The sequence below is a fragment of the Dioscorea cayenensis genome, chromosome 17 (assembly GCF_009730915.1).
Source record: "Dioscorea cayenensis subsp. rotundata cultivar TDr96_F1 chromosome 17, TDr96_F1_v2_PseudoChromosome.rev07_lg8_w22 25.fasta, whole genome shotgun sequence".
Taxonomy (NCBI): Eukaryota; Viridiplantae; Streptophyta; class Magnoliopsida; order Dioscoreales; family Dioscoreaceae; genus Dioscorea; species Dioscorea cayenensis.
This window is the reverse complement of record NC_052487.1, coordinates 14066401-14083727: the sequence shown is the minus strand read 5'-3', so window position 1 is coordinate 14083727 and position 17327 is coordinate 14066401. Positions and strand designations below refer to the sequence as shown.

At 33.7% G+C, this 17327-nt stretch overlaps 1 protein-coding gene and 1 pseudogene across 7 annotated transcripts; one reads left to right on the top strand and one right to left on the bottom strand.

Annotated features, from left to right (window-relative positions):
* The first annotated feature begins 4604 nt into the window (after positions 1-4604).
* LOC120281137 lies at positions 4605-7345 on the top strand (annotated as a pseudogene).
* Positions 7346-12426: 5081 nt separating this feature from the next.
* LOC120280106 (glutamate receptor 2.1-like) lies at positions 12427-16907 on the bottom strand. Of its 7 annotated transcripts, none has more exons than XR_005542249.1 (5): positions 16417-16907; positions 14813-16107; positions 14410-14719; positions 13646-14043; positions 12427-12807 (listed from the first exon to the last, which is right to left on the bottom strand). XR_005542249.1 is itself a non-coding variant. In XM_039286842.1 (4 exons), exons 1-4 carry the CDS (start codon positions 16755-16757, stop codon positions 12724-12726), a joined length of 717 nt encoding a protein of 238 aa, XP_039142776.1. In that variant the 5' UTR covers positions 16758-16906; the 3' UTR covers positions 12427-12723. The 7 variants fall into 7 exon arrangements, 3 of the variants coding, with proteins under 3 accessions (XP_039142776.1, XP_039142775.1, XP_039142774.1); XR_005542248.1 differs by lacking the exon at positions 12427-12807 and having other exon boundaries at positions 13312-14043; positions 16417-16571; positions 16678-16907; XM_039286842.1 differs by lacking the exons at positions 14410-14719; positions 14813-16107 and having other exon boundaries at positions 16417-16571; positions 16678-16906.
* Between the last annotated feature and the right edge of the window lie 420 nt (positions 16908-17327).

Sequence of the window (17327 nt, the reverse complement as noted above, 5' to 3'; positions counted from 1 at the left end):
TTGCTTTTGTCTTCTTTTTGGTGTAGAAACTATAGTTGAAGAATTAGATTGCTCAGCATGAAGACTTGGGTTAATAGAAAACTCTAGCAGAGGCTGTTTATGTTGATTTGTTTGGATAGAAGTGTCTTGTGTAGCAGCTTCAAAAGAAGTCTCCATCTCTACTGATTGTTCTACTAATTTAGTGTTGGCATAATGACTTAAAGAATGGTCACTTGTTTGGTGTAAGTCTTCTGTCTGAGTAGGGACAGTTTCTTCACTAAGAGACACTTGCCGAGAATTTATATCAATTGAAGCTACTACATTAGTTCTCTCCAAAGAAAGAAAAGAGAAAATGGATTAAAAAGAACATGGGACAACAATTTCATTAGATTGACTTGATTAATTTTAGAGAAACTTAGAGTTTTTAAAAGGAAAATCATTTTCATTAAAAACAACACTTACTGAAACATAAACGCTTCCATTGGAACCTAAACAAAGATATCCCTTATGACTTTAACTATATACTAAAAACACACATTTAATGGAGTGAAATTGGAATTTATTTCTTTGATATAGCCTAAGACAAGGAAAACATGCACATCCAAACACTTTGAGAAACATGTAATTTGGTTTTTGGCCAAAAAAAACTTGAATAGGAGATTGAAGTTGAAGAACGGGTGTAAGCATTCTATTGATAAGATAAGCTGTAGTCTGAAAAGCATACCACCAATATTTAAGCAGCATCTTAGCTTGAGCTAATGATATGAGCCCAGTCTTGTCTATATGTCTATGCTTTCTCTCTGCTTTACCATTTTGAGAAGATTTGTGAGGACAAGGATGTCTGAATTCAACTACACATTGTTCTAAAAGTTTAATAAAATTTCTATACTCACCTCCCCAATCTGATTGAACAATTTTAATTTTCTTATCAAGTCTATTTTCAACTAATCTTTTAAATTTGATAAACATCTCTATTGCTTCATTTTTTGTTTTCAAAGCATAAATCCACGTGAATCTACTGTAGTCATTTGGAAATGTATGTAATACTTAAAAGCTTCACAAGATGTTACAAGTGTAGGTCCCCATAAATCTGAATGTATTAACTCTAATGGCTATTTTGCATTATATGTAGAAATTAGAAAGGGTAAAGAATGAGATTTTCCATATTGGCAAGCATTGCAAAAAGAAATATCTTTATTTAACACCATAGAATGATAACAAGATCTTAAAATTTCAGATAATATTTTGTTAGAAGGATGACCAAATCTCCTATGCCACAAATCTTTATTTGAAGTGGAAATACTAGATGCAAATGAAACTGATAAATTATTTCTGGCAGTAGACATCTTGATTTGATTGGGAAGATTTAATTGATATAAACCTTCTTTAAGCATCCCTTAAATTAGAACCTGTCCTGTGTCCTTGTCTTGAACAAAACAACATTTAGAGTGAAATTAAATAAATACAGTATTATCAGATGCTAACTGAGAAACACTGAGTAGGTTTTTCTTAATAGAAGGCACATGCAGAACATTTTTCAACTGCAAAACCTTTTTATCTAAAGATGGTAAGTTTATCATACCAATATGAGCAATAAAGAGCTTTGGAACATTTCCAACCATTAATTTCTCCTTACCATAATATTCTCCTGCATTATTGAGATTGTTCGAGTCATTTGTGACATGGTTGCTTGCTCCACTATCCATAAACCAACTAGGATTAGCCTCGGAATTTATTGTGGCAGTGAATGTTGTTGTATAAGAAGAACCCTCTTGCTTTCCTTTCACTTGTTGTGAAGAAGTACCCATAAAATTTTCATCATACCTATTCCAACAATAAGAAACTATGTGCCCCAGCTTCCCACAGATTTGACATTCCAGCCAGGAATTGTAGCTTCTACCTCCACGACTTCTTCCTCTACTATTTCCATTCTTGGGGTTTCCTCTTCCTTGTGTTCCAGAGAAACCTATTTGATTTACAAAATAGCAACTATTTTTGGAATGAAAATTGGTTTTGCTTGCTAATGCAGCAGTTGGTTGAGTTGCTTGCATGCCTGCCATGCTTAGATGTGCTATATTTAATTGCTTTAATCGACTTTCAAAAGTCATCAAAGTGGATTGCAGCTCTCCCCAGGCAATAGACTCTCTTCCTGTGATTTGAACCACAATTGGAGTGTATTCTTCATTAAGTCTAGCAAGTACTTGAGTGATAAGATCCGTACTTTTAACTACTTTTCCTGCCAAAGCCAAGATATCTGCAATTGACTTCACTGAATTAAGATAGTCTTCGATCTTCATTGATTCTTTTCTAACTTTTTGTAATTCTCCAGTTAGAAAGATAATACGAGACATGTTTTGCATTACAAAATATTCTTTAATTCCTTTCCACAAATCCTTCGAGGTTATAAAACCCATCACACGAGCTGCGACTCGTGGCTGAATAGAATTATACAACCACCCTAATAGTAGCTGGTCTTTTAGGTTCAGCTGGTCTTTTGGAACCCAGACATCATACTCTGGATTTGGCTCTCTCTTTGTAATTGGAGTTCCTGAAATAATAGATGTAGAAGTAGTACTTGTGGAAATTATAAATTGAGCCAGACAAGATGTTTCACTAGTTAAAAAACCTTCAAGTTTGTATCCTCTCAAGAGTGTTAGTATCATATTTTGCCAAAGCAAAAAATTGTCATTATCTAATTTGATTGAAGAAGGTTGAGCAAGCATTCCTCCAAGAGAAAAAAAAAAGATGGATTAGACTGAGCATTTGCGTTGGCCATTATCTCTCTGATACCAAGTCAGAAAAAAAAAGACAATAGAAAAGACACCAATTTAATAAAACTCTGCATATCAATTTATTAAGCTTTAATTGCTATATATATAAAGAAAACAAAGTGCACAACACTAACAAAATAGATCACAACCTTTTAACAAGTTAAGATAACATAAGCTAAAGTTTCTTAAAATATCCCAACAAAATAACTAGTCACAAATCAAGGAAATATAGAAAGCCATTGTTACACAACTGCATCTGCTTATCATTCTGTTGTAGATATATTAACACATGGAAACAATATTTCTATCAAACAAATTTATTTTAGTTCTTAACTTTATCCTTGTTTTATTGTTTTACTTCTTATTTATAAAATATTTAGAAACCCAATCGCTTCATAGCCTTTGGGATCATGTCCCTTGCTCGTGGGTCGAGGTCGCAAGATTGACTCCCTGCCAGTAAGGTGACGTGATGGCCACACCTTTGACACGTGACTTGTCCACTTTGTTAAAAAAATATTTTAAAAAAATATAAAATTATATACATGTCAAATAGGCAATGAACACTGCATACCAACCCAAGTAGTTTACCAACATGGAGCATGACCCCGGCCTTGTTGTGCTGTACATGGTTATTAAATTAAAATACAAAATTCTAAAAATGCTAACAACTCAAAAGAATACAAATTTTTTTTTAAACAGCCTTTTGGTTTATTGGCTTCGGTCTCGTATGCATGGGTAAGAACACAAGTTCAACTCCTTACTGCCAAAGGGTGAGGGCACATGGTATAATTAAAAAGGCATGCATAACCTTGACACCTGGCTTGTCTAAATTTGTCAAAAATAAATTCTCAAAAATTCCAAAAAAAAAAAACTAAAAGGTAATATACTAATTATTTGAATTAAAAAATCTGAAATTTTTACAAAGATTAAACTATCTTCCACATCATAAATCTCAAACAAATTTACTATATAAAAAGGAGAATTAGTAAAAACATTTTGTTCTATTTAAAATATAAACTAATTATTCAATCCAAAATATAAACCAAGCATTTTCGTTGTATGATGTTTATAAGTGAAAGCTTGCTTATAAGCCTTCCAGGTTGTAGTATGCAGCGACAAGCTTGTTGATTACCATCTACACCTTCATACACTAGTCCAAACTCCTTAATATTCTTCTTGTGTGATAGAAAGATATCCAAATTAAAGAACTAAACTAACAACAAGGATTTTAGAGTGAAAAACTACTTCAAATTGAGAGGTGAAAAATAACATAACTTCTTAGAACCTCGTAAGATAGTTTCCACTATATTAATTTATGGGATAGCAAGGATTCTCTTTAGATTGAACTAGAGGATTCTCTTTAATTTATGTATAAAAAAAGGTTCCTATAATGCACACATCATCCCTATGATGTATAATTGCAATAACATCTTCATGGTAATGACATATTATTATGTAATGAGATTACCATGATAATATGAGTAGAAATATTATATGATTAGGAATATTGTGGTAATTTGATATAACAATGTTTGCTTGAGAACTCTTATTACTGGGAATAGTTTATTACCAAGTTATAAGATTCTCACATATTTGGTTATCCAAGATAGACACCAAATTTGGTGGTAATAGGATTACCAACTTTTTAAGTAATGTTCTCAGGTTAGTAATGTGATATTACTATCAAAATTATAACCGATGCAATACCAAGCGTGGTAATATTTTTAGCTTAGCACGTAACATGTGGTTATCTTTCTACACTAGCACGAACCAATCAGCTTTGTGTTTAGGATTTACCCATCCCGATCATCCATCTTTCCTTTTCCTGAATAAGCTCCCTTAAGAAGGGCAGCAATGAAGGAAGAGAAGGCCGCAGCGTACTACGATGAGCTTTCCCGCAAGGGCGAGGGCTCCGCAAGGTTCAAGCAAGGCCTCAGTTTCTCTTCCTTTTGCTCATCCGATCCCTTCTCCTCCTCAAAAGCCACCGGCATCAGCTTTCGTTTCTCTAATTTTGTCTACGCTTCCAGTCCCAGAAAGGAAGCGGAGATCAATACGAAGGCATCTCTTGAAAGCATCCAGAACAAGCTCAAGAAGAGCCGGGATCATTCTCCATCCCCTCATAGTCAGGGCATAGATGATCACCATTCATGTGGATCTTGCCGGTGCTCGTCTAATAGGGAGATAGGAGAGAGGATGAGGCTGTAATGACTCATTGGGATATGTATTCTATGGATGGATTATTAAGAGCTAATCCCAAGGCAAAGTTCTATTAAAGAGAAAAAGAAAAGAGCAAGAAGGGTATCGCAGAAGTGAGATCAAAGGCTCATCTCCATTGAGAAGAGAGAGAAATTCGGTGGTGTGAGCTGCCGGATTTGGTTACCTTAATTACTGTCTTTTAGAGTTCATGTTTCGTTCTTAATTCTGCTATTTGAGTTGATTCTAAAACTGTTAATTTAGTCCTTGTTATTGCTATTTGATTGTGAATACTTAGATCTAGATATTAATCATGATGATTGCTTGAATGTAGGACACAATTACTAGATCTGTTAAATTCAATACTGTAAGTTGTTGATTAGCTGAATTTTGAGTGGATGCAAGTAAGATTTGGTTATATTGCCACCAGTTTGAGTAGTGGTTTAATTGATATTCATTGAGTTCATTACAGAGGCATGATAGGAAGAGAAGGAGAAGTTCTCAAAGTGATTTGGGAGATAAAGGTAGAGGAGCAGACAGAGCCGGAGTCATTCCCCTCGGAGGAGTCCTCATGGTGGCAGGAATCGGGATAGGTAAAGGAGTAGGAGAAGCCCAAAGTATGAGAGCTCGAAGAGCATGAATGTTAGCATTGATTAATCTCAACTCATCGAGGGTTATGCTGAGATGGTCAGTGTTTAAGCTTTCTTGAAAGAGCTATATCCCTGTATCTAGTTGTTCTTATTGATTTGTCACAGGAGCCGGCTGAGAGAGTTAAAACGTGGATGAAGTTTCAGCTTTCACAAACTGGTATTTGTTGTAGTTTTCATAGCATTCTATCACAGTGTGCATGTACATCTTTGTTCCATGTATCCGTGAATTTCTGTTCACTTCTTGTTTCAATATTGATTCTTGAGCATCAAAGTAAAATTTGAGGATATGTCTTTGTCGAAATGCATGGATTTATGTTTTCTCTTCATGTCGTATGTGGTTACATGGTTTTGATATCATTGGCCTATTGTTGAAGTTCTCTCTTTTTTGTACCCTTTGTTTTTTAGCCATTAGTTAATAGACAAATGACTTCTGTCAAGTGGTAGCCTTTGATGATATAGACCAATATGAAAGATTTAAGTAGTTAGATTGCTTCTCTTGAAATCATGATGCATGGACATCCTGCTCATATCCTTTCTTCTGCTAGTTGTTTTGTGAAATATATGTTAAGGAATACCATGTCTTTGACCTTTTTGGATCATATTGATGTTAAAAGAAAAATTCAGTGTGATTCCTTTAACTTTTGATGATTTTTGTGTTCAATATCACAGAATAAATGAAATCAACTATTTGTCATTGAGTATAAGAGGTTTTGTACCACTTAGCTTTACTGGATGGCAGGGTATCTTGTTTGGTCCTGTACCAAGTTTATGGTTTGGAGTTATATATGTTGTATCACATTAGTGGCATGTGTGTATGTAATCTTATGGCCAACTTTTTTTTGTCATTTCTTTACCAATTCCCTTGTACTTTTATGTAGAACGAGTCTAACTATATTTCTACTTTAATTAATCCTAGAATAGAGACCGCCTTTATAGCCATAACATCATTACTTGTGATATCATATCATAATTCGTCACACTAAGAATATTTAACATTAAAGAGTTTCAGTCTTGTTTGGTACTTGAAAGTTGTAATTTTGGGCAATTCTGATATTAATTTGGGAAATGCTACATTAGATTGGTAGAGCACTATCTCCAGGCCTTACTTTTACTATTCAAAAATGTAATAGGAGTTACATATATTTCTAGGCATATATGTGCTTGAACAAAAAACTTAAAGTTGATGTTTTATAAATTTCTCTCCTTTACATCTTTTATATTGGTATATAAACTCCATAGATTTTTATGCTGGAATGATATATCTTTTCCAACAAAATTGAATAATTTATTAGGAATTCTACAATATCAATATTACTGGGATTTCTATATGATTGATAATTCATATGTTAGGGGATTTTATTGGAAACTGACTTGCAAAACTTTATTCCCCTAGAAGAAGGGACTTAGACTTATCTTTTACTTTTATGTAGCACAATTATTTTTTGTCACAGTGAGGAAAATATTTAATCCTACTCACTTAGAATTAGTCTGCATTTACTTGTTTACCAAGTCAAAGGTTTTACCTTATTTTGACTTGCAGTATGAAAAGTATATGGCTTATGTTAAAAAAAATGTCTTTTGATGGTAATGACTGGAGCATCGCTTAATGTTGTATAACAATAATTTCTTGCAGCTGCTAATGACATGTTTAAAGGCACAGGATGGGAACGATTTGTCTCCAATAAGGACGCTCCGCTTGATGATGATCATCATGAAATTGTGGGTGAGTTATTTTTCCAGCTTTACTGTTAATATATATATATATATATTATATTTTTTTATGATAGCATTTAGCTACAATTAATCATAATTTATATAGCTGTCTACCATCTTATTTTGTTATTGTTCTACACCTGAAAAGTGTTTGGAGGGATTCATCATGTTTTAGTGATATATGAGTGAAATTTGTGCCTAATTAATACAGGGTTGCCTCTTTTGTTGTAAACTAATGCAGTGTGATTTCAATGCTTTAGATGTATTATCATCTTGATTCTCTTTGAAAATCCAATTTTAAGGAATGATTTACGCCGCCAGTGAACTATAAGAGTGTTTTTTTTCATTTGGTTCTACTTTTAATGTATAAAATTCTTTTTGCAATTCTCACAAGACATGCCTAGAAATCTTTTGCTTGAACAATTTGCACAATCTGTTAATCCTGGTGGATCAATCCACCATTTAAATATTTTTTGACAAAAAATTTCATGGAGGGTATTCTTTTCTTAGTAGACAAAGACTCTCGTTGTATATCCTCTAACTAATCTACGTAGAACAACACAATTTGTAACCTAACATCCCGTGGGATATTCAAGGTATGATCTTTTTATGATTTCCTTATTAATGGCAGACATTGTTCAATGATGCCCTGTTATAACCCAGTTTTTTTTTTGTCCCTTACCGTACCATTTTCAGCCAGCACTGTAGATTTCACTCGATACTATAGCAACGGGTGTTGTAGCAACATGAAAATTTCTTTAAAAACTTCGGCCCTTCTCTCCCCTTTCCCTTTCATGCCAAGCTGCAAACCCTAGCCATTTCTTTCTTCTTTTCCTGCCTTCTGATGGTTAAAGTTAGGTAATTATTTTCATTTTCATTGAATTTCAATTATGTTCTTGATCACAACCCTAGAATAACTTAGGCCTTGTGTTCTTCTTGTTTCCTCTCTTGTTTTCCTTAGATTAGTAGAAGTAAGGAGGATGAGAAGAGAAGATTCCAAAGTGAGTGGGCTAACCAAATCATTCTTGATTTATTTTGATTCTTGTAAATTATATTTGCATGTTTTGGTGTTGATTTGGCATGATGTTGATTGAAAACTTGGCATTGTTTTGTTACAATATCATACTTGATGCTAATTAGGTTCATGAAAATTTAAGACCTTGGGAGTTAGACTTATTGTGAATTATGCAAGTGAATAATAATTTGTAAAGAAATCATATTCATGAGTTATGTTAGAGTCCATGAAATGGAATTTGGGTTGATGCACACAAGATGTTTGACAAATTGCCTCCAAGTGTTGAATACAAGTATTTGGGGACATAATTGTGAGAATTGTTTGATTTAATTTTGTTAATGGCTTCAATGGTATTGATGGGCTTAGTTGTTAGTTTGTATGAGCACTCATACGTATGAAGGAATGATAAGTGTGGGATCCTTGTTTATTACTAAATATGAGTTGAAATTTCTAAATGTGTTTGAATGATCTCATACGTGGGTAATAATATGCATATCTTGTGGAATTGGCTAGAAATCAAGAGATAAAGAAATGTGTTTATATACATGTCATGGATTGTGTTAAATTACTAGAATGTAAGAATTATGAGAAGATGATGTTTACATTGTAGATGTTGTATGTGGGCATCCAAGTGGATATGCTAATCTAGAGGTTTATTTGATTCCCGTAAAGTACTCGATGAATGATGTATTTAAATTGGTCATATTATTGATTATGTGAAATTCATGAGATGGAATTTGGTTGATGCATGCAAAGTGTTTGATATAATGCTTTTAAGGACAATATGTAACCAATGACCAATTGATGGTTAGAATATGATGATATGAGTTTATGGATTGTTGGAATTGATGCTATGTGTGAGATTTTTGTATATTAATGTTAATGGCATGGGTATTTATGCTTATATGAGGCGTGTGTGAAATTGTTAACATAGATTGATACATTGGTGAAAGAAGACATTATTTTCCCTACATCTACTTTTGAAATGGAAAATAGTCTTAGATTTGTGAGGAGTGTGTGCATGTTTATTTATGGACGTAAATTACAAGTGTTTAACCATGTTGGCAAAAGAAATTTGATTATGTGAGGTACTTATACTTATGTAATTAGTTGGTTTGGATATGAGATAGATTGTTTATTTTATTTTATTTTATTTTATTTATTTATTTTTTTTTTATGTGTTACGATTAGGAGAAGGAGTTAGAGAAAGGTGGAGAGATGTATGCTCATAATAAAATGTAAGGTATTGATGAAAACTTATGTGATGAGAATCAAAAGCATGAATGTTCAAGAATGAAAATAATAATATGAGTTTCTTTTGAATCTAGAGGAATGGGGTGGTATGAATCTAGGATTGAAGACAGAAGGGTGAGGTGACATGACAATTATGCCTGGTAAAGAATTGAAAAGGTGGTGACTTTGCCTTAGTGTTATTGCATCTTTAATTTTGGAGGTAATCTTGATTTAATGTTAAATTAGAATTGTGTTAAATGTATTATATGGCATACAATTGTTGATGTTGCATGATGTTTCAAGGTTAGTTAATAATGGAGGGGGAAAACTAAGTTTATGTCTTTGAATTGATAACTTCTTTTAAACTAACAATTATGATAAGATGGATTCTTGATAAAATTGACATGAGGGGAAAACCCATGGGTGTGGATTGGATATGTAATTATAGCCATTTTCAATGTAATACTCTCAATATGGAATTGTTGAGCATGCTAGTGTATGGAAATAAAAGAGAGACATGATTGATGATATATGTATATATGTATGTGAGGAATTAAGGGCCAATGTTACTGTAGCTATCACTGTCGCACACCCGGTCGATTTACTTGTGTATTGGTGTCTATGACCTTGGCATTGAGGTTAATTATGAGCTACTCATTATCATTGAACTTTGATGGAAGGACTTTGATGTTCTAGCCTTTATAGGCTTATTTTGTTATGGAATGATGGAAGTATTCCCATTGGTCGTTTTGTTTGCTTAATGTGGCTATCATGTCCCTTGAATCTACTTTCATATTATCATTAACCATACACTCAGTATTTTATTTTATTCTTCATCCAAATTATTGTTTATTGTTAATTATTTGTTATTTTAAAAATTTGTCTGGTTTTCATCATTAAAGTGGGATTCTGAAATTCTATATTTCTTTTCATGAGGGTATTTGGGAAAAATTTGTGAATACTTTGTATTTTGACTATGATGTTTTGTTTGAATGATTTATTGTATCAGTTGCTTACTTTTTATATAATTTACTCTGTTTATCTAGTTATTTGTCCCTAAAGTGAAACCTTGGAATTTATTAGTATTTCTGAGTATATTTGAACTTGTGAAATTTAAAAATTTCTGAAATTGTACTCTGCAAATATTTTATATCTGAATGTTTTGGTCTCCAAATGAATGATATGCAACCATATCAGTGGGGGGTTAAACCCTAACCTTGTAGACAAGATATTCTGGAAAAATGAGACTGCAATTTTGCACCGTGTCCGTTCGGTGAAATAATTAATGGCCACCTGATATTCAGTCTCGGGTCATCAAGGGTAAATAAATGAACTCTGTTATTCTGGCTCGGGTCACCGAGAGTAAATAAATGACCTCTGGCATCCATAGTGAATTTGGAGACATATACTGGAATCTGTTATACTTTGTTTTCAATTTTAATTTTGATTTTCTTCAATTACACTATTTATGTGTTGTTGATTTCTAGGTGTATCTCAAACACTTTTTGTTCTGTCTTGAAGTTTCTGCATTTCTGATATTGCATTCCTGGTTTTCAATTTTTGGTGATGACTTACTTGGAAGTATTCTTTTATTAGAATATTATACTCTGTATTTTGTTTAAAGTAAGATTTTTCAGAGACTTGTATTATTCTGAAAATCCGGTATATTTTTGAACCACTTCTGAACTTCATGTTTTACTCTAATTGAAAAATATTATGTTTTGTAAATGTTTAGATAACCATTTCTGTATTTTGCTAGTATTTATGAGTTTTCCACTTATTTTCGCCACACTCACTGAGTAACCGAGTTACTCAGCCTCTTGTCTTCTATCTTTTCAGGTATTGGACTCTAAGGTTGTTGTGCTTAAGACTTGATGTTCAACCAGTGGTAGGATTAATCCACTAGGGTTGTCTTTTTCTTGAAATTTTTGAAAACCTATAATTACATTTTGGACTTCTTGTATCCTTGTATTGTATACTCTGTAGAATCTGTAATCCTGTAAGTTAGTTGGTTTGTTATAAGTTATTTGTTTTGAATCAGGTTCTAAGGCCTTGCAGGCTTATGAGGTTTACGCCCTGTGAGTTTGCGGCCGTTTGTCTGCGTGCTGGGTCCGGTGAGCCGGGTTCGGGGCGTGACATGCCCACCCTGCTAAAATGTTGTTGTCTCATAAAGATCAACCTTTTCAACTAGTCGGCTTAGGATTACAAAATACTTACAATAGAAAACATCTCCAACAAAAGTTGCGGTAAACTACTTAGCCACTTGTGTTTGTTATCACAAGCCATTGAGTCTCTCTTTGCCAAAGCAATCACTTGCCAAATTTGGCTTGAATGAAACAATTGCATTTTAAATTGCCAAGTTTTATCTCTTACTTGAGACATTTGGAAAAATCAGTTTTATGCTTCTCTTTTGGGTGGATGTGGCCCCTACAGGTAAAAGACATAAGTTGGAGCACTCGATTGAAGTGGTGAGGTTGAGAATACAGTTTTGAGGGACTTCCATATGCAAGGATGCGTGCAACCCTGACACATAGGAGCCCGACCCAACTGCCAATATATAGACTAGGCTTGATGGATAGCCCTAGGTAGGAGAGCCATTTGACTGCAAGTGACCCTATCCTATTGTGCTTTCTTATTTGTTGATGATTTTTGTACTTTTGTTCACCTCTATGCTTATATTTGTCTTTTATTTCAGCTTTTACACCCAGTGGATCTAGTTTTTGTTTGTATCTCTATTTGTATTATTTTTTTAATAAATTCATGATTTATCCATATTATAAAAAAAATTATTGCTTCCATCTATAAACAAACAAGAAATTCAAGAAGTTTTAAACAACAAAAATAATATTTTTAACATATATACAGTCCCAAATGCACAAATCTACTATCATCTTACATCACCATTCAATTGGATGAATAATCTTAGTTTACTCATCATCACCGACACCTGAAGCCAATTCCACTGAACTGTTCTTCTGCTCCTCTTTTAACTTTTCTTGACATTTCAATTCATTCTTGTGGAAACAAAGACCATATAAAACTAAAGAAATTGTGGACATACCAACAGTTAAAAGAAAAAGACCCCAAAAACTTTCAGGAGTTAACCTATCTACATCACTAGCATCCACTCCCACATAAGATTAAGTGTATATTGCGAGCGTAGCCTTTTCTAGTTTCTCAAGCTCTCCTTCTTCAAAAACTTAAGAATTGTTTCCGAGAAGACAGACAACAAGGGAGAACCCTTTGGGAAAACCTACGAACATTCCAAATTGAATAGTTGTATAAGAAAACTAATGGAACAACTATTTTTTATAATATCAAATTAACTTAGTTTTGGTCTTTTTATTATGCCATTATAATATTTTGTTATTTTTTTATTTCAAAATTTTAACATGGTTATTATATTTTACTTTTTTTAATTATTTATTTTCACTTATGCATTTTCAAAATTTTCAATAAATTGTCACTTGACATATGATTTAACATATTTTTATTTTGTCCGCTTTTCTTAGTCAGTAGAAAATTTAAAGTTAGAATGAATGATGATATAACATATTTCATGCTTATTTGATTTTACCATGTTAGTATCTCATTTGTTTTTTTAAAAAAAAAAATCAGATTGGAGAAGCTAGATAAATAATCATATTTTTCCAATTGCTCCTCAATTAAGTGATCATATTAAACATCTTGAAACAAATATATATGAAAATGAACTTTGATTCAAAGTATAATGACTAAAAAAATCTTTATTCCCATATTATATACAAGTTCAAGTGAACTTTTTATCCTTAAATTATACCCCTGTATTCAATAATAGTACTCAAACTACAAATATATATATATATATATATATATATGTGTGTGTTGGTTATTAATAAAACAGTCTTTTAGTCCTTTGGGAACTAAAACTATAATAACAATTCTTTTCTAGAGAGAAAAATGGATTTGGGGCATGGTTTAGGATCAAATGCATATTTGCAATTGTTATATATAAGTATGGATTGATCTTTCCAGTAGTTTAAGAGGTTTATGTCCAATGCAGTCCAATCTAATAGTTCAAAAGAAGATTTATGGCTCATGTATGTACTCACAAATCCTAGACCTCCAACTTGGAAGATTGGCCCAGCCGAAATGACCTCAAAGCAGTGCTTGGAGACAAGTATGTTTGCATGGGGAATTCGAAGAAAAGCTGCTTTAATGTCGCCATTTTTGAGTGCTTGAAAGTAGTCATCCCCTGAGGTGAATAGTTTGATGTTTCTTCGCTGAAAGCCTAACACGTTCTCGAGGTATTTACCAACAACTGAGCCAGTGTTGCAACCAACAACAGCATTGCTGCTCTTCAATGAATCTATATCGACAAGGCTTGGTTCAAGACGGCGAGTGGTGAGTATTGAACTCAATGTAGCTGTATAGTTTGATGTTAATACCAACGCAGCAAAGAGCCATACCACCATTGCCAATCTTGATAAATTGCTCTGAAGCTTCTCCCCTACAAAATAAGGACTTCAATAGATGCCAAAAAAAAAACACACACACACACACTGGGTTTGAAAGCACTCTTAGTCTCTAACCCAGGGATCATTGTTTGCTTTTACCTCTCAACTAAATTAGTCCTTCCAGTTGATATTACTTTTATGTTAAATTGAGTCAAAATAATAGATAATGTTTGGTTTGCATTGAATAGAAAGACCAAAAAACTAAAAATAAAAAAGAATAATTTTCAGTTATGATTTTTAATTGATTGATTACCAACCAAAACAAACAGTCACATGTAGTTTAGAAACTAGGAACCGATTGATTTAAACTTATGAATTAGCAATGGTGCTCAATATGAATAGTAAGTCAAGTTTGTTACCAGGGGACAGTAATGTAGTGAATGATAACCAGAATAATGTGGCAGATTGATTCCAAAAGGAACCTCGGAAGTCCATGTTGCTACTTCTTTCAATTATCCAAACAATTATACTGTTGTATATGCTCACAATTGCAGTTAATGCCCACATTGAACATCTAAACGGTTTCAAGAATATCCATGCTTTGCCTGTTTAATCTGATTTTACTGGCACCACCATAGCCAGACCTGAGGCTGTGTAAGGCTGTGAGAACTCAACATAGTTATATCGACCAGAGGAGATTGATGTATCACCAACGAGAATGTCATAATTCTTTTCTAACAATAAAACAACATCATGTCAGAAAATGGGCACTCAAATAGTCAAAATGCTTCTACAAGAAAAAAGAATGGGTTGCATACTAACCCGCATTTGGTTATGTTCAAGCAAACTGTCATATGAGCAATTGAAAGGAATGAATTCATACGGTAAGGAATATGAAAAGTGATCTAAGACTTTCTTGAATACATTGATCGAGAACCCTTCGGCCGATGTCTTGTAATCACTTTCTTTCTTCACTGTCAAAAACTCAGGAAAAACAGTTTTAGCAGGCACTGCAACCTTCAACAGTTTCTCACTTGTAGGGGATACGCATCCCTTAGGAACAGACCATGGTCCTCCAGGCCAATACACTTGTCCTAAGATCTTCATTGATGTTTCATTACCTTCTTTTCTCTTCAAACTCTTCGAAAACCCATTATCTGGTAACCAGAAGCCTAACTCTCTGTAACTCTTCCCAACTACATTGACAATTTGAAATGCATATACATGGGAAGATTTATTGTCTTTAAAGAAGAATTCACCACTTAATCCTGAAAAATTACTTTGTTTGATACCATCCAATAAAGACCAGACCTCTTCCGAGATTTCAACAAATAATGGATCAATAACAGAGTCGTTCTGCATTTTCTTAAGTTCTCCACTCACCTTACTTTTGGTCATAGCCTTTGCAATTGCCCATATTGCATCATATGCTATGAATGAAGATAGTTGGGGTTTTCTCCTCCCTTCTTTAGGATACTCTGAATGAAACCTTCTTTGAAATCTCTTAATAAAATCACTAGTCTGAGCTCTTGGTTTGAAGTAGTTCTTAACACCTAAGACTCCCTGCATTAAAGTAATGACTGAAGAATTCACATGGTCTAGTTTACCAGTAATTGCATCAGTTGTAATCCATATATAACCATCTGTCGTCATCCCCTTCTTGTATGCCTCTGTGAACAACCTAATAGCCAACTGGATTGAATTGTGGACGACAAAGACTCTGGATTGCCTACTCCTAAGCATTTCTAATTCTTTGGAGAAAGATGAATCATAAGATGAAAGAGCTACTCTAGAGTCAATATCGGCATCTTGAAGTGCATCTGCAAGATGAGGAATAATGCTAGTTGCTGTGTATTCAACATCTTCGTAAATTAAGGACATTTTCTTCCAGGATCATGATCGAATAATCGCTGCGATTGCTTTCATTTGAAGGACTTGGCTGTGAGCGAGAGGGACTAAGAAAGGACACCCCCGTGTTGCGGCAGGAGGGTAGGTTCTAGTCAATGAAAGAACTGGTACTTGTGCTCTTCTTCCAAGCTCTACAACAAATGATGCTTCTTGCCATGTTGCTAGCCCTATGAGTGCTTTAGCATGATGTTCATTGATCAAAGTCATTGCTGCACCCATATTTATCATGAATTATGAATTCGTCTTATCTTTTCAATATTTTAGTTTTATGTCGTTGATTTAAAAAAAAAAGAAAAAAGAAAAAATTAGCTTCCAGCCATATTATTGTCAAGCAGCTTTAGTCACAATGACTGATGAAAACAAATAGAGTTATCTATTGGAGAGACGAAAGGAAACTTTTTTTTTCAATCGAAAAACAAAACAAACAGCAACCCCCTAACTAAAAAGAACCAATAACAGTATGAAAGACCAAACTAAAAGCACTGTTAATTGTATTGATAGATTCTATGTTCAATTACCTGCAGATACAGCTAGAAAAGGATCTCCATTGGAGTCCATTGTATGTAGAACCAATGCTTGATTTGTGAGGTTGTTGATATCTCCAATGGCCATCTCCATTGCCACTTCCTCTTCCCTTCCGAAACTAGAACCATAATTCAAGATTGCTCCAACACTATGACCCTCAATATGAAAAACATCAAAGAAGAGCAAGAAACATTGAACAAAAACAACAAGAGTTTTTTGCATCTCAATTTAAACTCAGCAAATTAACATCTCACTTTGAATTCAAGCTTGCCGCACATTTATAAATAAAGAAGTCCATGCTTGGTGCTGGATGAAAGCTTCTGAGAAGATTCATTTATTTGGAATCTATCTTGTAGGCAATGGAATGTTCCCTTATATCACTAAGTAAAAATTTGAATTTATCTATTTGGTTTCATACTATTGTTCTAACTCCACATGGCACTAAAACAATGGAATGAAAAAGATTGAAACCTTTTCTATGTCTGGATAGATGGAGCCATGAGGATGCTTCAAGATATTTTAGCAAAACAACAAGTCTGAAAGACAACTACTTTGTTTAAAATTATAGGAATATGATAACCTAAACGAAACCAAGTTAGCATGTTGACCATTTTCCAAATAAGATCAAGTATATTCAGGAGAATATTCCAATGACGACATTCACTTTGAGAGAGAAAAATCTTTGCAAGGGGTGATTGTTATGCCTCGAACCCGGCTTGCGGACCCAGTGCGTCGACAAACGGCCGTATACCCACAGGTGAAAACCAGTAAGCATGCAAAGCCTTAGAACTATTCTTACAATAGTAATATAACCTCAAAAAAAAAAATACCACTTCAGATATAAGCTGAATATAACAGGGTTCAAAACAAAGAGATTTTCTAGAACAGAATTCAAATGCTAATA

Coding starts and splice junctions, on each gene's coding strand:
- LOC120280106 (XM_039286840.1), bottom strand. CDS start 15,871: ATGTCCTTAATTTACGAAGATGTTGAATACACAGCAACTAGCATTATT. Junction 14,720..14,812: donor TTGAACATAACCAAATGCGG/GTTAGTATGCAA, acceptor TTGTTAGAAAAG/AATTATGACATTCTCGTTGG.